This window comes from Drosophila guanche, unplaced genomic scaffold (genome assembly GCF_900245975.1).
Source record: "Drosophila guanche unplaced genomic scaffold, DGUA_6, whole genome shotgun sequence".
Classification (NCBI taxonomy): Eukaryota; Metazoa; Arthropoda; class Insecta; order Diptera; family Drosophilidae; genus Drosophila; species Drosophila guanche.
Genome location: NW_022995752.1, coordinates 3,935,268 through 3,962,034, shown reverse-complemented (window position 1 = coordinate 3,962,034; position 26,767 = coordinate 3,935,268). Strand labels below are relative to the sequence as shown.

Below are 26,767 nucleotides of genomic sequence, written 5' to 3'. Positions count from 1 at the left end.
TTGGTCCTAAACATCGTAAATCTTGTAGCTGCTTTTGCGGCGCAGAGCTGTTCCTTTTGCTGTATCAAATGAAATCCAACCACCCCAAAAAAGAAATAAATTACAAAATCATTTGGAAATGCATTTTGCTGCACATGCGTTCGGCCCACACACACAGTCAAAGCAAAAAGGAAACGGCAACTTGGCATTACGCCTTAAAGCCGGCAATACATTTGTATTTGAAATGAAACCCTACCGACCAGCAAGCATTTGTGGCTATTATATCCAAGGTTACCTTAACAATTTGATGGAATTTTCATGTAGAATGATAGACGAAATGCCAGTTAAAGTTTGCCAGGAATCTTCCACTTTTTTTTGCCATATTATTCCTCTTCTTCGACATCGTAGATCGGCAATTTCTTTGAATACAGTTGGTCCACTTCTTGTGGTTTCTCTGCTGCGGCTTCCGGATATTTTTGCTCTGCCTCAGCGCTCTTTTTCACCGCCTCAGCCGCCGACTCGTGCTTCTCAGCGGCCACAGTCTCTGGCTTCACATGAGCTTCACTTCCGCTGCCATTCTTCTGCCAATCTTTGCGCAATTTTTGGAAATCATCAAGCCGTTGTTTTTTGTCCTTTTCCGTTTCTGGTTCCTGGCCCACGCCCTTTTCATCCATTTCATCTTCATAGCCAGCTGGGGGTAAGGCATTCTGGTGACTATTATGAAAGGCAGTTCGATTGCCATCCTTGAACCAATAAGGCTTCGTCCGCTTGTACATGTGAGGATAATACAGAAACTCTGGATGTTCGTGCTCTTTGTGGGTGCCAAAAACTAAACCCGTGAGTAGGAGCACCAGTGGCAGCACTCCAAAGAGCGAAATGTTGCGCCAACGTTTCATACCACCGCCATGTTTTTCCGTCTTTTCTTTCTTTGGTTTGCAAGGATCATGTGACTTACCGCCACCCTGGATAGTCGCCAGAGTTTGTTTCTTATTGATCATGACACCATTTCGCTCACGTTTTATAAGCAAATCCTCGCTGCTTGCTCCAGATCCTCCTACTCTTCCTGAGCCCTTTTTCCCCACCGGAGAACATGGAATCTTTTTTCTTGGATTGCATTTACTACCGCAGCAAATGATCGTTTCGTCCTTGCTAGCGTTTTCTTTATTCTCCGTACCATAAGTCTTAAATTTAAATTTACCCTGGGACATATTATTGCTACTTTTAGCATGTCTGATTATGATGAATCGGTTTAAGCATCGAATTATATGCAGCATATTTTGTAGCAAAAAAAAAAAAATCAAAAAATTTATTGTTTCTAGTTTCCGAAAAATCAATTTAGAAATGTGTACTAAGAGTTTCAAAACGATTCTGATGAAATTTACAAAGCGAGCGATATAATTTCTGTGTTTATTCTGGGAAGCTCCCAACAAAGGAAATTCCCGAAAAAAGAATACAGCCAAGAAATGCCATCGCCCACATTTGTAGAGGAGGAATATCTGTAATGATTGATCTATTCAAATCCCTTTTTTTCCATATATTTTGTTCTTGTTTTTGTTTATTTTTCTTCACGTTTCAATGTGGTTTTCCACTCGTTTCTAAGTAATTTTCTTCTCCTTAGTTTGTGCTTTCTTAACGCTTCTTCTGCTACTGCGCTGCGACATGCTTTTTCCAGTCTTTCAGTAATTTTTCAAAATCGCTCAGACGTTGCTTCTTGTCCTTTTCCGTCTCTGATTCCTGTCCCACTCCCAACTCATCTATTTCATCCTCATAGCCAGCGGGAGGCAGGGCATTCTGATGGCTATTATGAAATGCAGTTCGATTTCCATCCTTGAACCAATAAGGCTTCGTTCGCTTGTACATGTGTGGAAAATACTTGAACTCTGGATGCTCGTGCTCCTTGTGTGAGCTGAATACCAGGAGTGTGAGTATGGCCACCATTGGCAGTATGGCGTAAAGGGATATGCTGCGCCAACGCTCCATGCCAGCACTGTGGGGTGGGTCTTGGGTGCGTTTCGGAGCGCAGAATCCACCGCCTTGGATTTCCGTTAGACTCTGTATTTTCTTGCCACTCTTTTTGTTAAGCAAATCATCGCAGCTTTTCTTCACGGCTCCAGGTTCAGGCTTATCATTTGTTGGGCTTTTACATTCATTTTTGGGTTTGCATTTACTGCCGCCTCTAATGGCCGTTTCGTCTTTCTGCTTGGCCATGGGGGGACTTTTTGTAGGAGAACTTTTTGCAGGAGGACCTTTCGTGGGACTTTTTGCGGGGGGACTTTTCGAGGGAGCGCTTTTTGCCTGGGGAGGACTCTTTTTGGTAGGTTTTTTTGTGCATTTCGTGTGCGGATTTTTGGCGGGTGGACCCTTTCCCTTAGACATCAAACGCAGTGCACAAAATGCTTCCTTGGCTTGTCCTGCTATTTGCATAGTTATGCCTTGAGGTCTTAGCAATCGAACCCACTGCAGCATAATTAGATCGAAAATTATAAATTTTATGGTCTAAGATTTCCGAATAAAAAGAATTTTTAAATAATTTTGTATGTCAACTTAACAGCAAGGGCAGTTGTTACGGACGAATCGAAGCTACTTTGATAGATTTTAAATAAAAAAATAAAAAATGAAAATGTTATTACCGGATCCCCAAAACAAATATAATTTAAATAAAAACCACAGCAAGGACATCCTAGCCACACATTTTCTGGAAATAATAGACACTTAACTTTTGTTGTTAAGCAGTTGCCTGACTGTATTCCAAATTAGCTCTAATGTGACATGAAACATTCTATTTTAGAGGAAGCCTGGGCCATGCTCCCAGGTGTAATTTAACTTGTACGTTGAGCACATTCCACATAGCCAAATGAACAAAGGAAGCTTTCCCATAGAGACAAGCTAAAGTGCCTTGTAATTTTCCCTGAACAGAGGTGGGACTCGACTTTGGGCATGGAAACGCGCCTACTGGAGAGGCTCATTAATTAGACAGGACCACAACTAAAGATAAGAATTGAAACAATGGCCCCGAGACGGAAACGGACCTTGACAATATGTTTGAGGCAGGCCATCATCCATCATGCTCAAGTGTCGGTGTTGTCGGGCAGCCGCATAAATATTACATTATAATTATGATGGCCCAGACGACGGGGATGGCGGGGAGATGAAAACTTTTAGCTATAAAATTAATCAAACACAAGAAAAAAGAAAAAAAAAACAGAAGAACAATTCAGAAACTGCTCTCTGCCATTCATTATTTTCAAATGCCGTCTGGGCGGGCAGACCAACAAAAAATTTTACCCAAGCAACTAATCGACGCTATAAAAAGCGTGAAATAAAAGTAAAGTAAAATAAAACTATCCGATGGTGGTACGCACTCTAGATAAGTCATATACATTTTAATATATAATTAATGATAGTTATAGGATGTTTGAACTCGTAGAAAATTATCATATCATTTTGTTAGAGAATTCAACAAAAGGGCAACAATTCTGACGCGTATTAAGCCATAAAGCCATAGTCGAGCACCAAGAGGTGTGGGCAGGGCTAAAACTCGAATAAATTCAGTTCTCTGCTGATGCTCACCGTGCCCTTTGTACTAATCAAATTGCAAATGCCGCAAACACACAGAGACTCACAGATACACATTAGATGCTGCGACATTTAAAAGCAAAACAATCACATAACGCATACGACGGGGAATTCGACCGATATTTCAGTCAAAAACTAATAGGAATACTTTTTGATTTGCTTTTTTGATATAAGTTCATATTAGTGAGGGAAAGGTATTAAAAAAATGGGCTTGGGAACGCCTTTTCTTCAGTTTAAATCGCACTTTTATTTTATTTTTAGCTTGTATCAAACAAAAAATTATGGGAACATGTTAAACAATGCTATATTATTTAAAAAAAGATTTGCACGGATTAAACTTGAAGATAATCGGATTTTTATATTTTATACTTCTAGTACGTTGTTTTCTTTGAGTTGTATAAAGTTTGGACGTAAGAGCACAGCACGTCTGTGCAGAGATACTACAAGGGTCTCAACTGTATTATAATGGTACGATTGTACACGTATTTATACAATCTGCATATTTTCTTTCAAATTGTTTAAAAAAAAGGTCTTCAGCGATCCCTTATCATTATCATTACTATATCAAAACGAGTGACAAGTATTACCGCTTAAATGCAATGCAAGTTTGCATCTTCTTTTGCATATAAAATTTAAATATTTGTGAAGACGCCGAAAAGATGACTTACATTTGATCAAGAATTGAATACTCTACAATATTCATTAAGTTGAATGCTTTGAATTCTTTAATGCTTAATCAAATTACCAATTTTTACTTGATAAAAAAATTCTGGGGCCGAAAATTTCGCTTTTTCATATTAAAATGCTGACTCTAATAGCTTGTTTCTTATTCTTGGTGTGCACTCTTAATTTTTTGTGAACGTAACATTAAAGTCATGTGTTATTATTATGTACATACATACTATTTAAGTTAAAACAAAAATTGTATCGTCTACTGAAAAATGAGCTTTGGCCAGATAAAGTGTTCAAATTCCCCATAGTATGTATATTCATTATATTTATACACAGGCTCATACATACATATGTATGTGTGTATCTACTAAGGTTAATTCTGCTGTGATTGGCATTGTCAAAACAGGTGACACTTGCACTTGCATTAAGTCAACCTTGTGACATTTCCTTCTTCCCTCTTAACAAGTCTTTCCCCCCAATGTGACATTTGCACTCTGAACATTCTCCGCCCAAAAAGTTTCCTTAACCCTTGCCGTTTATTTAATCTTTCGTCTCATACTATCAGCATTTATCCTGCTGTATCGCACATCACGTCCGTGGCGACATTTTGACAAGTTTTTCACACGCCATTTGGACTGTGTGCAAGTGTGCCTTTAGCCTGGTTAGTGGATAAGCTAAGTTTTGGCATTTGATTCAATTAATTGGGAGCTTACTTTAACACCGACAAACAACTTTTTACGCCAAAATTGCACAACTTGTGGTTGGGCTTATTTGAAATTCAAGAGCGTTGACACACTTGACACCCTGCAGAAGATGATAGAAAAGGGATACCTGGGGGTATCTGTAGCTGGGAGTTAAGCATGGAAGTGTATAAAAATCCATTAAATTTTAAGACAATTTAGGGAGCATTTAGAAGACAAAACTTGAATGGTTATCGAATTATTCAATTGCATTATATATCCAAAGCATGCTGAGTAACAATCAGTTGTTCTCTTTAGCACTTCTGCTCTCTCTGCCACTCCTGCCGCCTGTCAATCTGATTTCAAACCCAAAATGTATACTCGCCCAAGCTCTTCCGATTCTGCCAGCACTTGTCGAGGTGTCAGAAGGCACCCTAAGGCATTGCCGCCATTTTGTGTGTGTGTGTGTGTGTGTGTGTGTGTGTGTGCCTGCTGCTATCTAGCGCTCGTAATCATTTGTCCTTGCGGCAAAGATACCTTAGGTATCACCTTTAACCAGACCGCCACCCAATCCAGGCTGCAAGGCACACACAAAATAATATTCCTGGCCTGCAGGTTGGAGGAAGGCAAAGGCGAAGGCTCGGCTCATAAGTTTATCAGTTTAGCGCCATCTTCAATGGAATTTCACTCAAAGTTCAGGTAAGACTCCTCCCCAGGGGGCGGAAAATTGATTTGTTTCTCCTTCGCTGGTGCTCTCTCATTCTCGTTTTCGCTTTGCTCTTTAGCGTAAAATTTAATTTATACTTTCGGGAATGCAAAAACACACAAATGAAAAGTGTGATTTACTCTCCCGAGTTTAATGATAGCCACTTTGTTGAGTACTCTATGTTTGTTTTTTCGTAGAATTTATGGACATCACAAAAATTGATAGCAAAACATTAGCACCAGTTAGGGCAGTAGAGAGAGTTCGACTGGCTATAGGGCATGAATTCGATGATTGAGGAGAACATCGAACAAATTGTCTGCCCATCAATGGGAGCCCCTCTGCTAAAGATCGTTACTTCACAAGTGCAGGTTATCACAACATTTATATAGCTGATTTTTAATTAAATTTGTCATTAAAAGTGCCAACGCACGCAAAAGCACACTGAAGCAAAATTAAAAGATAGAAAATAAAGTACCAAATTTACTGGGGACTATGGGCATACCCAGTATTTGGTAGATTTCTTTTGGTAGCTAATTGTAGCTGTTAAAATAAGAGGAACAAATGTGAAGCAAAGGAAACTCTCAAAGATAATTTTCTTTATTTTTGGCAAAGGAAGAAACTTATATTTCCCTGCTCTATCTCTGAAATATATCCGATCTAAAAGAATTTAAATTTAAAAAAGACTGAAAAAGTAATTATTAAAATTCAAAAAAATTTCAGATAATTCCAAAGAATTATTCTACATTTTTTAGATGCGGACACAAGCTTTTTAAGCTCTACAAACGTTCTTAATTTGTTAAACAAATTAAATTTGCCTTAAATGAAATTAATTAAATTTGTATTTCTGAACATCAGATAAAGGTAAGATGCAAAACCTTTGATATATTTTAATCCCTTATAAGTATAGCACGCGTATACCTTAATGTTTTACGCGTACCCCTGCACAATCCACTAAGAGAGCCAAGTGACAAGCCCATTGTGTCCGGTGGCGGAGCGCCCGAAAGTAATCTCTTTTCGGTCTGCGTCCTGCTCTGGGTCTGGGTCCGTGGGGTCTTCCTGCTCTTTTGATTGGTGCTGGCCACGAGGCCGGTGAATTCTGCGGTCCAACGCTTTCTGGTAATACGGTTCGAGATACCTACATATATACTCGTGTATTGTAATATTGTGGATATTTTCAGGCATGAAACATTACTGGTAAATCAAAATAAATTGAAGGTGCGTAAAAGTAAGTGCCGTGAGCGAAGGGCGTAAATATCCTTTGCACCAAGTCCGGCAAAGCTTTTGGAAAATCATTCAATGAAACGTGTTTTATTCGTTATTGCAAGGGATCTGGTGCTATCCGTTTAACTGGCAATTACCTTTGAATGGGAGCAGTTCATAAATTTAACAATCAACTAGAAGGCCATCAAATTACAAGATGTCTGGCAGCTTAATGGATGGCACCTAAACGGGTAGCGGAATTGCCTTAATTAGCTGCTGCTTTGATTGTCGCGTGGATGTTTAGAGGGAAAGGGAAATCTTAGAGGAGAAGGGAAATCTTTACTGAGTTTTATGCTGCACTATGTGCACTAGTGCACTATGCACTAGGTTGGTTAAGTAAAAGAAAAACATGCCCCTGGTAATTTCTAACTCGTAATTATGGCCTCATTACTTTGTTTTCCACTTTGTTTTTACTGCAACCAAAATAAGCTTTAAGACTTTTTATGCCTCAATTGCTCTACGCTCTCTTTCTCTCTTTCTCTCTCTCTCTCTCTTTCTGCTTTTCAGTATGTCTCTTTATCACCTTTTCCTGGGTTTCCCTGGGTTTAAGTGCAACTCACACGAGTACAACTTTTTTGGGCACTTTTTGGCACTCTCTGCTTGTTTTTCTTTGGCTGTTATTTAATTTTTATTTATCTTCCCAGACGTTAGCGGTCCCGAGTACTTGCCACAGCAGCTCCTTCCTCATGTGAAATTAATTTTCATGGCACTTTTAACATTGGCTTCTCCGCATTCCGCCTCCTCCTCCATTGAATGAATGAATTTTAATTTTGTAAATGAAGCATTTTATATAAAATTGATTCCCCTGTGGAGCTGTGCGTGTGTTTGGGTGCTCATTTACTTGTGTGCTTATGAGACCGACAAATAAGAAACTTTTCCTGATTTTCCAAGATTTTCGAAGATTTTTTATTACCGTTTTATGGTGAAAATAAACATGCAAGTCGCTTTGGGTAGACTTTGCTTAGCGCAGAGAAAGAAAGTCCTTTCTCTAAGTTGAACGCCTTCCAACATACATACATACAAATGTTACAAATGGGAACCTTTATTTCGAGATCTTTTCTTAACCGAAAACAAATCATGGCAATGTAAATATTCAATTATACCGCCCTAGAGCCAGTGTTTGGATGATCCCGCCCATTTACATACAAAATGTGATGGCTGGAACGTGCCCCGACAACGCCCCCGTAATCGGAACAATTGCACTTTGACAGAAAATCTAAAAACATTTTAAGCTCTCTATCTTCCTCTCTCTCTCACGTTTCTCATTTATTTTGTAGCCTGTCCCATCCCTTCCACCTGGCCACCGCCACACATCGAAATTCATGTTTCTGCTCTAAACTAAATGGGTTTTTGTTTCCCCCTCCCCACTACTTTTTTGTTGTTTTTGTTGGTGCTGCTGTTATTGTTGTTGTTGTTCTTGTTGCTGTTGTCCCTCTTTTTGTCCAGTTCCAGGTTTCAGTTCTGTTTTGAATGGCGAACCGCTTGATTTGCCTTTTGCTCTATTCTGTTCTGCTTTTTCTATCCATATTGTGTCACAAACCAATCTCTATGGGTTTTCCACATTGGTTGTAGTGGTTCCATTTTGTGGGTACACCAAATGAAATGGAAACGCATAAATGAAGTGCAGAATAATGGATACAATTGATTGGTATGTCAGTGGAATGTAAAGGAATACAAAGAATTGATTAGTTTCAGTAGCCATGAAAGATAGATAAATAAATGTTGCAATGCTTTAAATTCGAATGGAATCTTTGTTTAGGTATTTTCCAATCATTTAGGCTAATGCTAGTATTATTTATTTACTAATAGCCTATCAAGACCACATTCCCTTCCGTAAACCTTACATGTTCATTGTTTTAGTCCCATAATCGGATATTTATAACATCCAAAACTGTTCCATCGCGCACAGAAAAGTTTTCTCTTTTTGTTTCAGTTTCTACAACAGTTTCCCAACCACTTTCTCCTCCGGCACCATCCTCATCCTTGCCGTGGCAGGAGCAACATTATTTAAGTATACAAAACTGCGTCAAATTGTCGTCGACTTGTGCAGCCGGAAATTGTTTTGACGTTTGCTGTGGTTTATGGCCCTCATGATTTGCCATGTCTCACAAGTGCCTAGCCCCACACCCCCCCTAGTCATAACAGACCCCACCAAAAGGCCAAAAAAAAGAGCTACTGTTCATCTTATTTGTTGTTAGCAGACAGGAAGTACAGTGCCCCTAATTCATGCCACAAAGCGACCCCATGCCACAGTTGTGGAACTAATTATGTACCCTGTAGACGGTTGGCAGTAGATCTTATGGGTAGAAGAAATTGCTAAAAGTGTTTTCTATTCTATTTTAGAAATCAGAGCTGTTATAAATGCTTTGATAATAATTTTATTTTTATGGCATAATCTTTTTTCAAGAATAACATAAGTATCATACAACTGATTATAATAAATCTATTATGTATACTCGAACACTTTCTGGTTTTAGCTTACCGTCTGGCAAATATAAAGCCTTCAGATGCAAAAATTATGATTTTTGTGTGGTAATTTATGAAATTTATGAAATATATATTCCATGTATACCCTGCCATTATTTACTATACTTTCTAGCCATTCTGCAGCTCTAAATTGTTCCTCGTCCTAGGTATCCTTTAGTCTTACCAAAATAAAACCTTACTCCACTTGTCAGTTTGTTAGTTGACTTCTTTTGGACCCCCAACTGAGAGTGCGGTTGTGGTCGCTTAGCTGTTATTTCAGTTCGTTAGCATATATTTGTGTTGTCTGAACAACACAGAACATTTTGCCACCGACGACTGTCTACATTAAAAGTCGAGAACCTAATTATCCGGACTAGCGAAAGGAACAGCGCCAGGGAAAGAAAGCATGCAAATGAGTTTAAAATTGGAGCACAGGGGAAAAAAAGGAGCACACAAACATGAAGAAGAAAATGCTTAATGAATGCACTGCGAAAATTACATTGTGGCTGCCACTAGATTGCGTGACGTTGAGCCATTCATTGGAAGGAATTTTCCTTATATTTTTTTGTGGCCAAAGGGTTTTTGTTGTCTTGTCTGCCATCTTAAAGGTACATTTTCCCGTTTTCTTCGATTTTCAGCGCTTTAAGCAAAGGTCACAGAGCAGCTGCCTTGACCCTGAATGAAAACCAACACCGTTTTCCTTGTTAATTGTTGTGTAAATAATAAATGGCAAAATAATCATTTGTGCATTGCGTTCGTGTCTTCATTCGAGAACCTGAGGTTAAACTAATTGCATTACGGGGGCAGACATGTCAAACAAAAGGAGGGATGTCCCTCCTTTAAGGAGGAACGCACAGAGGACATCTGGTAGCACAACCAGGGTCAACCTGGGGTGGGCGCGCAGGACCTAAATTCAATGTCAAGAACCACTTGACAATGGAAACCCCCAATGGCTACCGATAATACTTACATATAAACATTTCCCCTCAAGTATATGTGTAAAAAATGAATGCCAAATAGAGGTTAAATTAGATTGACGTGGGAAAATATTCAATGCCTACGCGTATTGATTGTGCAAGCGAAATGGTCAATGGAGGGACAGAAAAGTCAACACAAAATGTTTTGCAAAAATTATACCAAATCGAGAAGGGACGTGTGAGACGCTTCTTACGCGTCACAACTTTTATACCCGGCACTCAGTACTACATCTGCACCTAAACGGTGTTTTGTAAAATTTTACATTTTTGAAATACACTTGTAACAGTGTGAGTACACAGAAGTCTGGATGCAACATTTGGTGGCTATAGCTTTTATAGTCTCTGAGTACTAGGCGCTCATCAGGACGGACAGACGGACGGACAGACATACATGGCTCAATCGACTCGGCTATTGATGCTGATCAAGAATATATATACTTTATGGGATCGGAAACGTTTCCTTCTGTGTGTTTCATACTTTGTGCACAAATACAATATACCCTATTTACTCTTGGAGTACCGGGTATAATAATAAGGAAGGTAAAATATATTTTTGGGCCCCTAGGGAACATCAGTTAAAATGCAGAAATTTAAAAGAATATTATTTAAACAATAATCAATCACTTTTCAGTGCACACACACATATGCAAATAATCCGCATGATTTACACTTAGAAATGTGTAGCACACAGCCCGCAGCTTCGTAATGAATAGTAATTAAGCAATATTTAGTAAATAGCCCGCAGACTAATCTGCATAGCAATCAGTTTAATCAACCGTGCACAGACCCACCCAAAAACCAAAGGACACATTTGGCATCCTTCAGCCGAGATAACAGAGGGCGCACCTGTTTTAGAGTAGTCCTCAGCCAGACAGGGCGGCCCATTAATATGCAGAAGGCAGTGTAGAGAAAACATATCATATACTAGCACAACGAACATGTTTATTTGGGTCATTATGCAAACAGAGGCAGCCAGAGAAATAAACCAGAGCTTGAATCAGAGGCAGAGGCCAACCCAAAGACAGACCCTGAGACAGAGTCAGAGCCTGAGTCAGATCCAGAAACAGACCCCGAGCCAGAGCCCAAGCCCAGCCTCAGTTCATGAGAATATGATGATAAATGATTTGCTGCTGGTCTTTGAACCGTAAATGATGAATATAATACTTTAAGTTGGGTTCTAAGCCAAGATCCCCGTGGGGGATCCGTTGCTCCGCGGGTGGGTTCGGAAGCCCAAACAAATGGGCACGGCACGGGACAGAGACTGGTTGATTCAATGAAGCATAAATCGAAATGAAGGAACCCGCCATCCAGCACAGAGTAAGAGTGAGGGTGAGGGCAATGTACGGTTGCACCCTCATCCGGAATATTACCAATGCAAATCCCAGCAATAAGTTCTGTAGTGCCTATTTATGGTAGGGTGGAAAGGCGCTCGCTGCCTTTTGTTTATCTGCATTTGCATATGCTTGTAGGAGTGTATTTTATGACTGAAATATGCATGTAGCGGCCTCAAAGTACAAATACAATACGAAAAAAGCTTCTCAAGTTTTGCATATTTTCCTGAAAAAAAACTGGAAAAACTTTATTCAAAACAGCAAAGAAAACGAAAAACGAAAGGGTGGAAAATGTGCCTGAAGGAACTTTATTTTACTTTTTGTTGGGAGCAACAGTCGTAAAGGAAACTCGAGAGCCATCAAGGCATAAATCCCAAGACATGAGACATCCGGAGGCAAACATCCTTATGTTAGGGAAAAAAAAAGGTATATGGACACTATACGAATACGCGATCCTACATTAATACCAGATTAAAGAGAGCACGGATAAACCAAGACTTTGGTCCGATCGAACCATGAAATATATAAACTAAATAAACCATCCCAAAAATAGTACACATCTTGTTAATAATATTGCAGCCTGACCAACTTAACTTTACAATATATGCAGAGTCCTCTTTTTAAGAAAGTACACTGACGGTTTATTTATTTAAAGTTATTCATAGTTTATTCCGTTTGAGTTGGTTTGGCTATATTTAAAAGATTATACGATGTGATAGGTACGAGACTTTGGCAGCGATTCCCTGTTGTCACTCTTTGTCACTTTGAAACTGAGCACTCCTACTATCGATATATTAGGGTAGAGACAGACGATTAATATGTGTAACCGCTTATGTTGCTCCTTGTCACTACAGTAACCCAATCGGGTCCCACATATAATTTAGAATTGATGTAATTAAATAATTAAAAATATTATCAGAATAGTAATATTCTTAAACTAAGTACACAACACTAAATAACCCCACTTGCATGCTTAATGTGCAATTTTCCAGCCATGAACTTTAAAACTTTAATATTGCAACATTCCCACAGCTTCTTTCCTTATTATACTTGGAGAGTTTTAGAAAATTGTGGGAGTCGAGAAAATATATCCTAAATTGCCCTTTTTATCGAATGAAGTTAAGGCTGTTTTAACTTTACTTTCATTGCCCTTCAAAATTATAAATTTATTCTGTAATTGCAACATCTATAATATTCATGAGACAATTTAAAAGAAGCATTTCGTAAAAAGTCCTCAAGTTAATCGAAAGATACAAAGCACATTTTTATATATTTGTGTCATTAATAGGTGTTGGGAATTCCTTAGCGGAATATAAATAAAAATATAACCACAGCCCTCTGATTTGATATGGTTCAAATTTGGCTAAGGTGCTTCAATATCTGAAAGCGGCATATCTGGTTGTGCAAACTAAAACTAATTTCATTTAGCGCCCATTAGTCGAGATCCTAGAAAGTATTTTAAAATGTTATTACAATTGTATTCTCTTATTTCAAGCAAGGTCATGAAGGGTCTCTTAATTTTATTGCTAATTGGTAAGTTGTCGAGCGGGAATTTAGGAAATTGTTTTATTTTTTTCTTACATTTAAGGTTTAGGCAATGCTAAAGATGAAGCTTGTCGCACATATTGCCATTCCAAGCATCAGCCACTTTGTGCGTATGATGAACATGGTGATGCCACATACTTTGCCAACGAATGCATGCTGGAAATCGCCAACTGCAAGCGCAAAGACGAAAAGTTGCCAGGTAATATTAAAAACAAATAACATTTTGTAGGCAAATATAAATCAATATCTTTTTACAGCATTAAACAAAGTTACCCAAGGCGATTGCCGTAAAGCATTTAAATAGGTATCTTAAGTTAGTTGACATCCACAAAATACAAACTATTTTACCCATAATGGTTGCAATATCTATCTGGATGGTGTATTGGAATGTAATTTGCATAGGAAAAGTACTCAAATATTGGAACTTTCATGGGAAAGGTCCTGGCATTGACAGGGTATGCAATGCCACTTTGAAAGCATTGCCTCTTAGTGGAAGATGGCTGCATTCTTGATCTTGAGATAATAAAAAAGAATGCCGTATATATCCGGATCACCAGTTCGGCTTTTGGAAGGAGCATGGCACCGTGGAGCAGGTCCACTAATTGGTAAAGCACATACTACAGACCTTTGATGTCCTGGTATACTGCAATGCTGTCTTTATTGATATGAGCCAAGCGTTCGATAGAGTTTGGCACGTCGGCCTTCTAAGCAATATTAAAAAACGGTTTCCTGCCACTTACTGAGGAGTCCTACAATCATATTTGGAAGGACGTCAGTATATGGTCAGGGGCAGGAGCACCTTTTGGATGCCCTGTCTTATTAAAGCTGAAGTTTCACAGGGCAGCAATATTTGTTCGTTGCCTTACTCCAAATACAGTGCAGATATACCCCGCCCTAGCGAGCATCACATAGAGGATCCCAGGAAGGCTCTACTTGCGCCTTACGAGGCTGATATCGCGCTGCTTTACAGCTCCAAATGCCGTTAAGAGGAAGCAGATAGATAAAAGCAGATAAGCAGATACAAGAATACCTTAAGGCATTGCCAGTTTGGTGCAAGAGGTGGAACATAACGGTAAACCTACCTACGACCACCAATCCCAGCTTCACCTTAAAAACGTTAGCTGGAAGGAGTTACCCTAGAGCAACCAATCGAAGCCAAGTACCTGGGCTTCATACTAGACAAGTGTTCCATATTTGGCCCACATTTAAAAACCACGGCTAGAAAGTGTGGGCACAGGATTCAGGAATTGCGGTAGCTTATAACCAGAAGTAGCAAAATGAATTTGAGAGCTAAAAGAACGGTGTGCAGATCTGGGGAATAGCTGCTTAAACAAACTACAAACGCATACAGGTGCTACAAAATCGATCATTGAGATAAACTGCCCGTGGCATGTGCGAGGCTCCACCCTACACCGGGCTCTTAATCTGCACACAGATGATCAGCAAATTGGAAGACATACAAACCGGTACAGTGACAGGCTGACAAGACACCGCAGTCTGCTCGCAAGGCGTTTATCACCAGAACGGCCTCTGAGGCGCTTAAAAAGATTGGGCTTTTCCCAAACTGTTAACACTAGATAAATACTCATTTCCGCATTGATAGTACCTGCTGCATACAGCATGGAGTTTGGTCTTTTTGCAATGTCTTAATTGGGTTATTAAGGTACTAGTTTGAATGTAAGAATACGCCCTCGCTCAGTGCGCTCTCAAAATTGTATGCAAACTGAAACTAATGTCATGTAAGATCGGAATTAGTACGCTCATTAGTCTTAGTCATTAAAAGCATTGTATGGTGTTAAAAATATTCATTCTATGTTCTAACACCAACTGGAAAGCATTGTCATACGGCTCTTCTTGATTTTCTTACTAATTGGTAAGTACTATTGAGGAAGTTTTCAATTTTTGTATATAATTGGTTCTTTTTAAGCTATTTCCAGATAGCCGTGTTTGTGCGAGGGATTGGATTGGTAATGATGTTCGCTTTGATAACTTATTCATGCTTAAAAGAATTAATTTCAGAGAATTCAAATTATCCCGTGACCTTTATTAACAAAGTGCCATTATACCCAATAAATACTGCTATTGGATATTCATCAAGTAGAAATGATAATACCCAACATGGGTCAATATTATGGTTTTAATATTTGTGGGGATAAATTAATTAAAATTGGGCGACTGAAAGATCTGATGGCCCGCTCCATACGCACTAAAAATTGTTTGCAAACTGAAACTAATTGCATGAATAATTACGCATGAAACGTAAGTTTAAACAAAAAATGGCTAAAAATGCGAAGGCGGCAAGGGGCGGGGCTCATTTTAGAAATACACATGTAACAGTGTGAGCGTACAGAAGACTGGATGCAAAATTTGGTGGCTCTAGCTTTTATTGTCTCTGAGTACTAGGCGCTCATCAGGACGGACGGACAGACGGATAGACATCTACTCGGCTATTAATGCTGATCAAGAATATACACAAACTCTGTGGGGTCGGAAACGTTTCCTTCTGTGCGTTATTTACTTTTCGAGTACCGGGTATACTTAAAGCTTGTGTAAAAAAAAATGAATCCATTTATATTTTACAGCATTCAAAAATATTACAGATGCCAATTGCACAAATAACTTTAACTCTATTGGTTCCTTTTCTGGCTAGTTATGCTGGGGGGCCTGCAACAAAATGTGACAGCAATATTAAAAATTCCACATCTACAGCTGGGGTACGTTCACAAGGAAAAATCTCAAGCTGTTGAGTCGAATATCATCTTGTCGTGACTTGTCGTCACAGACGCTTGTCGGCGTCTTTGTGTGTCATGCTATAAAATCAAATTGTGTTCTTTTTTGGTCGGAAAAAACCAACTCACTCGCGAAAGGAAAACCAGACTGCTGTGATTGCACAGTCAAGTGGCGAACGTGTTGCTATTCACGGTAAATTAAGTTTCCCCGGAATGTACATAGCTATTTCGATGGTGGCTTACGAGTGGAAAATGTCTAAATATAATTCATACAGAAAATATATTTGACTCGGCTTTAACCTAAGTAATTTCTTATGAAATAATCCGTCCACAATACTTGGCTTCTAAAGTCTCTTCAAATCCCTTAAGCTCCCTTTATTAATCATTTAAAGAGCAGCCTAAGCAAGCAAATTTATTAATTTACATCACAATTAATCTCTCAATTTAAAGCATAAATAAATCAATTTTTAGGCGCAATAAAAACCTTACGAAAAAACCTCTAAAGCCACTACATAGCCGCCAGAGACAGGAGAAATTCATTAAAAGCAACTCTGGGTAAATGCTTCGAGCCTGACGGCAACAGAGAGAGCAAGGCGACGAGCTGAGGAGAAGACAACAGCTCACTCTGTCACTCTCTTTTTTTCCCTCACACCTTTTCAACAGAGTTGAAATTGTTTGTCATTTGCGCTTCATTTAGTTTTGGCCATTGAACGATCACTTGATGACGCAGTCGATGCCACAGCCACTGCTGATGATGATGATGATGATGTCTAAATCACACAATTTTGGTTAATCTGTGTTGGTCCTTAGACCTCGTTGGCGGCGGAACAACATGGAGTAGCAGGAAATTACCGGAAATGTGTCCGTTGAATAACGGTTTTTATACCCGGTACTCGAAGCGTAAATAGGGTATATTGTATTTGTGCGAATAACGGTTGTATGTAACGCACAGAAGGAAACGTTTCCGACCCCATAAAGTATACATATTCTTGATCAGCATCAATAGCAGAGTCGAATGAGCAGTGTCTGTCCGTCCGTCCGTCCGTCCGTCAGTCCGTCCGTCGTCTGTCCGTCGTGTTTGTCGGCTAGTTCTCAGAGACTATAAGAACTAGAGCCCCCAAATGTTGGCTCCAGACTGCTGTATGCTCACACTGAAACCAGGGTATTTCCAAAATTAGCCCCGCCCCCTTCCCACCCGCGAAAGGGCGAAAACCTTCCAAATCTACAATTTTGAAGTCAAAGAAAATCTAAAACTCAATTCCGTAGGGAATGGCCATATCTATCAGATCACCAAATTGGGATCCGATTGGATCATTATTATAGCCAGAATGAAGAAATTAATTTGCAGTGGCTAAACCCACCCCGTCCTGCAGCTTTTATTTTATTTTTGCACATTCTCTCATTCACACTCAGCTTCTGCAGTGTGCGGCCTCTGTCTCTCGCGTTTCTCTCTGCAGTGTGTGGCTCTAGGAAAGGGGGCGAGCTTAAGAAGCGTGTTGGCTTGAGAAGTGTTGTAGATGTAGATGACAGATGAAGAAATGTAAATATAAAATTTGACAAAACACCGCTAAGGTACAGATGTAGTACTGAGTGCCGGGTATAAAAGTTGTGACGCGTAAGAAGCGTCTCGCACGTCCCTTTTTCTTTGCAGAAAGTGGCCCACAGTTTTTTTTTTTTTTTCTCTATTAAGATTTGTTTTTTTCCGGCTCCCCGAAGCGGATAATAATTTATTATTACTAATGAAGATAATCATCAACAGAGGACTCCGTGTGTGGTGTGTTGTGGGCGCCTTGAGAAATGATAGCTGTCATTGACTAAGCTTTTCATTGTTAGCCATAGAAGACATTTCTATCAATATTTTTTTTTATATTAGTTATATTTTGTTTATTTTCGTAAACCTATTCTATTCTATGTATTAGAAACAAAATTTTCCACCAACTTCCCCTCCCAGTTAATTACTGTATATTTTCCAACTCTGTAACAATGTTAAAGTACCTTCCAGAGAGTGGTGCTAAATAAAACACACGTGCCGCGACGCACATTTTTCAACAGGTTCCTTAATGAACCTCTGGGCTTCGGGCGTCTGTCATTTGGGCGTTGCTTCCTAGATAAATACAGGAATCTGCCATTTGTTAATCGTAACACGCACACGCAAATCCAAAAAATCACAAATACTCACAAAACAAACAACAAATAATACAGAAGCGGAAAGACATAAGGCACACCTGCGACAGGTTCCCATCAACGATATTTGTTCATTTTTGTTGACAATACTTTAACATTGCGTTCCAAAAAAGCCCCAAAAATATACCGACGAAATAATCATCATTTCAAGTTTATAGAGCGGGACGGATAACTTTTTGAGTATTAAATAATATTTATGGAATATTTAATAACTTTCTTACCTATTTTAAATTGTATGGTTAAAGTATGAATCCTTTCTTAAGTACGTTTTTCGTTGCTTTGTTTTCCTGTTTGAATATTCGAACTTTGTGCGCTGACTTTGTAGAATTTAACTTTTCGGTGATTTTGCTTCCCGTTTTTCTTTCAATATTGTCATCTATTGTAGAGTCTTTTTCACTGTGAGCAATAGGAATCGCTAGTTTTTTACATGATTTAACATGCAAAGCACAATTTGATGAGAGCTTTGCTCGGTTTTCTTTTGTGAGTGCACCCTCGGCGGAAAGTTCGTTCTACACTTTCGACTTTAACTTGAAATTTTCGTTGAAGTTTTTCGTTGCCAGTTCTTTTAAATAACACATTAAACGTTGGCTATTGGGTTTTTATGGTTGTATGGATGGACGTTAAAGCATACTTTTATTGAACAAAATGTTTCGATAATTTGGGTTTGCATCGCTGGCCGCACGCTTCACTTTACTTGTTTACTCATAGGCCATGTTGAACATAAAGAACTATAACGATTTCCATTTCCGTATCGCGATTCATTTCTAAAAATATAAATTTAAAATTACTAAAATACTTTGAGGCACAAAATAAAAGAGAACCGGGAGCCAATTGATCATTTTCAAAGCCGATTAAGGCAGATGCCACTTGGCTTAATGTCTCCCAATGCCAATTTTAGTGTACCAATAAAATCATCTAAGTAATTCAATTCGGGCTGATGAATGCCATCAAAGCCAAGGCAATGCCAGACACCCCTTCAAGGTTTGCCCAAGAGATTGCCGCCATGAAAAATGACTATTGGTGTCAATCATTGCAAGGATTACTTTTCACAGAAACATCACTCCTCAACGTCCTCTTCCGATGACAATCAAATTGAAGTTATATCAGGCGAGAGCTGCTCCTGGAACTATGTACCCCAGAGCACTTTAAAATATCTAAGCTTTTCCTCAAAAACTTAAGGTTTTGAGTGCACCAAGGAGGAGATCAGTCGAAACTCGTTAAATTTACAAGCGCATGGAATTAGTCACACTTGGGCTAAAGTCTGTTCGGGAATTGCTTTATTTTTTACGACTGTTTGTTTAAGTATCTGTATAATCTTTAAGTGTGTATATTGTTTGAGTTTCTTTAGAAAATTATTAGCTTTTTCAGTATTTAAATGGCATGAGTGACAGTGAATATTGCAGTTATATATTTTACGGCTGGTAATTCATAGCTTTAGTTATTAATAATCTATTTTACCATTTTCTTTCGGTACATGGATTATTTTAATAGCTTTTTTGTGTTTGTATTCCATAAATTATATTTAATTTTTATTTCTTTACATCCCGTTTAAGTATTGTTTAACCGTTTCTTTTATTACTTAATTTCTACTTATTTTAAATGTCGCGTATTCATTTAAAATATTGTCCCATAAATAATTCACTTTACAATTCCCCAAATCTTTTTCTCGGAATATTTTTGTTATTGAGCTTTCAAAAACTGCGTAAATCACATGGTCATAATTTTGTTTTGTTTTGACATTTCACATTTATTTTTCAACATGAGTATTCCCAAATATCACGTTCCCACTCACACAACACACATGAAAAAGGCGAAATGCGCGTTTAAACACACTCGAATTCTTCTCGAATTCTGCTCGAATTCTCAGTACGAAAACACTTGAAATATTATCCAAAAAGCGCTCTGTACTCGGCAGAGATGGGTTCGAAATTCTTGAGCCTTTTTTGCATTTCGCGTCCGAATCGTTTGAGAGGCCGCGACATTCTAACGGCTCGTTGCCGAAAGTCATCGGAGTCGGCGACTTACGACGGCCAGTGGCTGGCTAACAGCTGTTAGCTGACTGTTAACATTAACAGTGGCTGGCATCGTATGTTGTCGTTATGGTAGATTGGGTGGGTGGTCTGTTTGCGTCACGTGTTGGCCATGTTGTTGCTACTTTTGTTGCATTGAACTTGAACTAGTAACATAATTGTTGTAGTTTCTGTAGCTGTTTGCATGTTTGTTGCTTCTGTTGTTTTGACATTGGCGCGCATTTTGCCGGCTGTTTGGTGCTCTCTCCATGCGCATGCTCTCTCTCGCATTTTTGGGTGACCATTCATTCACTCCACTGGCCATTGGAGGAGCCACAATGGCGCATGTTGTTGGCGTCTTGCAATTTGCGAAGGCGTTGCAACGGTAAAGTCAAATTAATTAGGCACCTCCATCTTTGCATGTGTTATATGATAATGCCCACGGAATAAATAATGCATTTTGCTGTAAGGCTAATTTTAAATTCGAATATAAAGTGTGCCTCAGTACGTATGAGTAATCTGATTGTGGGGGGATTAGCAAGGTCGATTCGAGGAACTTGAGCATTTGAGCTGTGTGGCAGTAGCTTAAGGGGTGCATGGCTGTATAGGGAATTAATCGCCGGATTAATAAATATATTGTTGCACACTTTTATTTTATATATATTATTTCACACTCTTAATTCCAACTGTTAGCTGTGTTTTAATAACTATAATCCTTCCATGATAAATGAAAAGCTCTAAAATCTAATTTAACCCGATTTCTGTCTGTTTTTAGGTATTCTAAAACCTTCCTTAGCCTTCGCAGGCCTTTCCACTCAATTGCTTCTCCAACAATAGACTTAAAATCCCTCCACAATTGTTCTGTGGCTGAGTGCCAGAATAGAGTTTCGATTCACCATGCCAGTAACGTGTAGAAGAGATCCGCAACAAGAACCACAAGAGTGGCAACAACCTCAATGACTTGGCCAACAGCCATCGCCAACAGCCGAGAGGGTTGAGGAGAACAGGGAGGAGAGAAACTGCGTCTGGGTGAACGAAATTAATGCAGTCCCATGTGCACAGGAAAGCAGGGAAACCCCCATCGAAAAAAAGACAGCTTCAACTTCCCAAGGATACGAACCATTTTATGGCCCTTGCAATTAAGAGAAAATCACCAAGGTGGCGCAGCGTCTCGCAATTCGTCGAGGAAGGGAGAGGTAGATTGGAAGAGTGGCAGAGCGTAAGGCATATTACGAGTGTGCTCTATAAATTCAAAACGTGCTGAAAGCCGTGAAAAAACAATCAGGATTTTGTTATTCTTGAATGTCAACGCGCGATCCGTTACTTAATTTAGCCAACATACTGGAAATACTTAGCCGCTCCGAGTAGCTGAAAAAATGTGTGCCAGGGCTGGGTTGTGTGCCATGCTGTTGGCCAGAATGTCCAACTTTATTGCAACGGAAGTTGTTGGCAGGAGAGCGGAAGTTCCGCCAGTGAAGTGGTTGCATCTGCCGCAGCTGCTGCTACTGCTGCTGCATAGCTATGGCGCCCTAAAGCAGACTATGCATTTATCATGCTGCCTTTTTTTCAAACGAGCAAGGAGAGAGCATATGCATTTCTTTTTTCATAAAGGGAAGAGCAAAAGTGTAATGGCGCAAGGAGTTTGAAGAGAAAAATTAAGGTAATAATTAAGGGTAATGAGTGCGGAAAAAAAGTGGTTAGGGAGCGTAGCTAAGTGATTTATAAACCGAAAATTTAAGAAAAAAGGGAAGGCCAATGAGTAGGAAAAAGGTTCCAAATATTAGAGTTGGAAGCTGCAGGAACTTTTACCAGCTTTATTGTACATTTTTATCAAATCGCTTGTTGATAAGAGGTGCGACAAGAAACGATCGAGTATAAATGCGGGAATGGGACTGCCACAAAAGGATAGCAATATGTAAAATTACTATAATACTAGCTGCTGCCCCCGCGCATTCCACAACGACGGGCACGAACATCGTGACACGAGAATTTTATATATAAGATAAAAGGTACTGTAAAAACACCTCTGATTGAATCTACCTTTTATGGACAGGACACGAACCTCACCACAGAAGAGCGCTTTGGACGCTTCACCGTTTTTAAACCCGGTGCAAGAGTAAATAGGGAATATTGTATTTGTGGTGAATAGTGGATGCATGTAACGCACAAAAGGAAAACGATTCCGACCCCATAAAGCATATATATTTTTGATCAGCAACAATAGCCGAGTTGATATAGCCATATATGTGTGCCTCATGCAATGCGCGTCATTGGAGGGTGGTGTGCTAAAAGGGAGCGTTGGCGTGAGAAGTACCGTAGATGTAGATGGAGATGTAAAACAAATGTAAAATGTAAAGCTCGAAAAAACCACTAAGGTAAAATAAACTGAATGAGTACCGGATATAAAAGATGTGATGAGTACGAAGCGTCTCAAAAACGTTCCTACTCGTTATTTTACCGTTTGGTTTAAATCAATATCCAGTATTTATTTTTCCTATCTTCTTTTGCCATCTTCAGTTTCCTGTATTCTAGGGCAAGCTGTCTATCTCCTTATCTTATCTCAATCTCTTTGTATTCTAGAGCAGCTGTTTGCCTAAAGTGCGCCATCGATGCGTGCAACAATTTGAATGTAATTTCATCGATTGTTGACTTGCAATGCCATTTTTATGCTACGAAGACCAGTCAGTCAGTCCTTCAGTCGAGTGGCAGTTGCAACGTGAACTTGATACTGAAAAATTGAACAAAGCAGCAAACTTGTAACTTGTGTGTGACATGAGGCTGGAGGTTAGAGATTGTTGTAGATTTGCTTGCATAAAAGTTTACAAACAAAAATCAATTGTCGACACAGCCACAGCCAATGTCACGGATCGACGAGGCGGCAAGGGCACATGTCACTCTGCATATGTTTAGAGTTGGGATCGTAACGAATTGGCCAATGTTTGTCGTCGGCTAAGCCACAAACTAACCAAAGACAAGACAAGTTTTTCCGGTTTTTAGCGCAGAGGGTAGTCACGTCCTTTTCTCTGGGATTACTTCCTGAAATTCTCTCGTCAACTTTTCAGACAGCTCTCTGGAATTCTTCTATTTCGAAAGAAACAAACAAAAAAGTAAAATCAAACTGCAACTTAAATCGTTGCTTCCACGGCCAAGTTCAAGTGGAAAAGTAGTCATAAGTCGCTGCCACATGCCTGCAAGGGGAAGTACTACTCGTACTTGGCCAAGCTTTTGGTAAATAATTTAAGTGTGTGTACACTGAGCTTAGGAATGAGGCAAGCAAGCGCAAAAGATAAAAGACTTCCCACTGGGCTATGGATGCAAATTTAATTTCGTATCGCAGCATGGCGTAACGGGGCAAAAAGCATCTAAATAAAATGTTCCTCATTTCCCCGACTGCCCATGTGGTTAACAATTCCATAGAAATTTAATTGAGTTTTGCTTCACACACACACACACACACGCACACACACAGCAATGCGATTTGGAAGCCAAAAAGGAAGCTTAATAAATGTCGTGACCATCAGTAAAAGCATTCCCCCCCTGACTCCAAGCCAAGCTAATGAATCAATCAATAAAACTGACTAAAAACTCAGCAGAAAACGAAAATTTATTTAATGAATAATAAATCGTTGGCTTAAAACCAACAGTAGAGAATATTCTTATCTATCAAGAGTAATATATAATAAAAAATGTATACGAAAAACTTTTCCCATATCCAGTGCCGGAAGTTGTGTGCAACACTTCTTCCGGGTGGCAGCAACATTTTTAGCCGTCGGTAAAGCAGCAGGCAAAACCACATTTCCCTCTGCCAACCACAGACCACTCTGCTCTGCTCTGCTCTCCCAACGGGCTGGGCTGACTGATTGATGAATTTTCATATATGAAAATTATATGAATTCGGGGCATATTTTATGGCGATAAAAAACAGAACCATGCATTCTAAATCTGCTCCCCATAAATTCTAGGATCGTCGTTTGATAAACGTTCACGTTTGAAATAACATCAGTTTATAGGATATAATATACAGATTTAATATCTATGTATATACATTTGGCCGGCATTGTTTGGGGCCACAAATAACTCATTTTACGACTATACACATAAGCATTTAAGCGAACAAATTTAATCAAATGTCTTCCCCACTATAAGCTCTGAGAGCCGTAAAGATGATGAGCACCAGAGTTAGAGAGAGGGAGAGACTTAAGATTTGCCAGTAAAGATGAAGTCAGCGCAGAGCCCATAGTCGTTCACGACTTAACTATTTGTTTTGTCATAAAAGCGTACCAATTATTGGTGTTCTAGGCAGCAAATTCTCTTGTTTCAACTCTTACCAGTTGCCAAGAAGTATTCAAAGGAGCAACGCAAAAGAAACCCCATTCTGGAACCTCCTTGCAGCAGTTTGTATCTCTTCTCACTAATTACCAGCAGCAGTGCCAAAACCATAAGAAGACGATGGCCCCTGGTGGGGCTGCAACTGTGGCACGTTGGAAAATGTTATGGCAAATATGTTCTTCCAGTTTGAGGCGAGCCCAACGTGCCAGCCAGCCACCCGCCTAATGAATAATGACAGTCCAGAGCCGCTCGAGCGGCATGAAAGATTCTTTGGCCGGACCAGCCACTTTTGTGTGCGTGTCGAAGGGCATGTGCAAATCGAAAAAACACGACCTTGAGCGGAAGATAAGTGACGGAAAAGATGTGTGGCAAAGGCTGGAATATGCCAAAAGCACTGAAATATCCTCAGGCAGCGACTATTATACAAACCATTTGCTTCCATTTCTTTTTGGTTGTGCCAACAACTTTTTGCAGGTCAAGTTGGCATAGCTTGGACGTGGCAGACGGAGCGGTTTTGATACTTTTATTCTCAAAAGTTGTTTTTCAGAGACATTTCCGAGCACTTAAAGTCTAAATATGCCTAATCCACATCAATGGCAGATTATTGTTTCAATGGAATTGAGTGCCTGAATCAACAGATAGCAGCTTGTGGAAGGTTTTTCTTGATAAACAAATCAACAAAAGACTTTTTATAAATATTTTCTTAGTAGGAAGGAGTATGTAACTTATCTTTAAATTCAGCGAAAAAATCAACCAGCATCGCGATTTATCCGTAAAATCCTTTCACATATTTAAAAAGTTTTAAACTTTGCTGTCTTCCCTAACTAACTCTCAAATTGAATTCCACAAAAAAACGGGAATTAGTAAAATGTGCAGCACAAAAATGTAATTATTATTATTAATTGTATTATTGTTATAAAGCATTTTAATTATTTCTCCCCCTCCTCCAATATTAAAGCCAGATAAATCCCTTCTGCATTTTTCTCCTTCTATTTTATTAGAAATTCACCACCGCCCATACGTGTATTGCCATAAATGTGTACATATGTAATTTGTATCCCATAATTAAATATCCATTGAACTAGAAGTTTGCAAAATATATTTGCATTAATCGCAGTCGGGATTAGAAGCCACTGGAATTTGAAATGTTCTACAATTTATACCCGGTAGTAAAGCTGCTAAAGCATCGACTTTTGCGTACCTCGATATTTAACTAACAAAGGCATGCGACATACGGCATCTGGATGCAATGAGCGCCTGGATATCAGAGACTATAAAAGCTAGAGCAACAAAATATTGTGTGATGTCTTATGCGTTATCACACTAAATCAAGTTTGTTTCAAAAAAATCTCGAATATTCTCAAAGATATTTATGGACATTTTAATTTTTGAATAACATATGCCTCGTCGGGTAGACGAACTATGGCAATGCCAAAGTTAATATTTAGGATCACTACGGATTGAAATTATGACTTATAATTTTTTTGGAGAAATTTCTTTTGTCATTTTTGTAATCTTACCTGTCAGCTGTTCCATCAGTAGTCCTGACTAATGAGCGTACAATTTCGAGTTATTCCCGCAATTTATATAACCAATTAAAGAATGGAATTAAAGGAGAACTTTAAAGCGAAGTAATACCCTTTACAGAGTAACCTTTGTAGGAAGTATTAAAAGTTCAGGAATCCAGGAATCATAGATATCTGCAAGATTATCTCATGCTTAGACGAAAGCTTTAACTTTCTACTTTCTTAGTGGTCTTTTCTGCATGGGCTTACCCCACCTGCCCTATTAGGGCATACTTTCATGCTTTTTGGCATAGTTTTTTGCGGCGTTTTGGCATCGAGCAACACAACTTGTATCCCGCGTAGCCAATGTCGTGTGTCACGTTTGCTTTCCTTTTTGCTTTGACTCTTTTTACTTTTGTTGAGCATTTATGTGTGCTATGTTTGCTTTGCTTTTGCCAGTTTTTGCCGCAGTTGCAGTTGCCAAAGATCCCTTCCTGCCTATCCCTTACTGTCTCTCTGTATCTTTCTTGCTCTTCCCTTGATGTTTGCTACCTTCTGGTGGGGGTGGGGGGTCACACTTTCATTTTATACGTTCATTGGCTTTGATGTTGTACGCTGTGGAAAGTGTAATGAACCCTTTGGCGTATGGCGAATGGAAAATGGCGTTGGCAGCAATGGTGCCACATAAAGCAGAGAGACAGAGGCACACTTTGAGATAGATAACATTTGCAGCAGCAGTCTGTGTGTTGAGATAGTTTCTTTGTTCATGATATATGTATGTATATTTATACTGGAAACTTCGCCCACTTTAGGGTCATC

At 39.2% G+C, this 26,767-nt stretch overlaps 3 protein-coding genes and 1 long non-coding RNA gene across 7 annotated transcripts in view; 1 reads left to right on the top strand and 3 right to left on the bottom strand.

Moving 5' to 3' along the window:
• LOC117587715 (trissin receptor) overlaps positions 1-20,077 on the bottom strand; it is a 43,649-nt gene extending 23,572 nt beyond the window's left edge. For 2 of the 4 annotated variants that reach the window (XM_034278621.1, XM_034278624.1), the window contains exons 1-2: positions 19,898-20,077; positions 18,327-18,869 (exon numbers count right to left, since the gene is read on the bottom strand). The gene's annotated coding sequence lies outside the window, so the exon portion shown is untranslated. Of the gene's footprint in view, positions 1-18,326; positions 18,870-19,148; positions 19,188-19,897 lie in introns of those variants that run through there. The other 2 variants (XM_034278623.1, XM_034278622.1) reach the window with 2 other exon arrangements.
• LOC117587717 lies at positions 182-1,535 on the bottom strand. The gene has a single exon (XM_034278626.1). The coding sequence runs from the start codon at positions 1,251-1,253 to the stop codon at positions 363-365; it is 891 nt and encodes a 296-aa protein (XP_034134517.1). The 5' UTR covers positions 1,254-1,535; the 3' UTR covers positions 182-362.
• LOC117587718 (serine/arginine repetitive matrix protein 1-like) lies at positions 1,615-2,436 on the bottom strand. The gene has a single exon (XM_034278627.1). It carries the CDS (start codon positions 2,401-2,403, stop codon positions 1,624-1,626), a length of 780 nt encoding a protein of 259 aa, XP_034134518.1. The 5' UTR covers positions 2,404-2,436; the 3' UTR covers positions 1,615-1,623.
• Positions 15,007-15,292, top strand: LOC117587720. The gene is made up of 3 exons (XR_004574073.1): positions 15,007-15,065; positions 15,120-15,159; positions 15,212-15,292. It is a non-coding gene; the product is annotated as an uncharacterized LOC117587720 (long non-coding RNA).
• Positions 20,078-26,767: the final 6,690 nt, after the last annotated feature.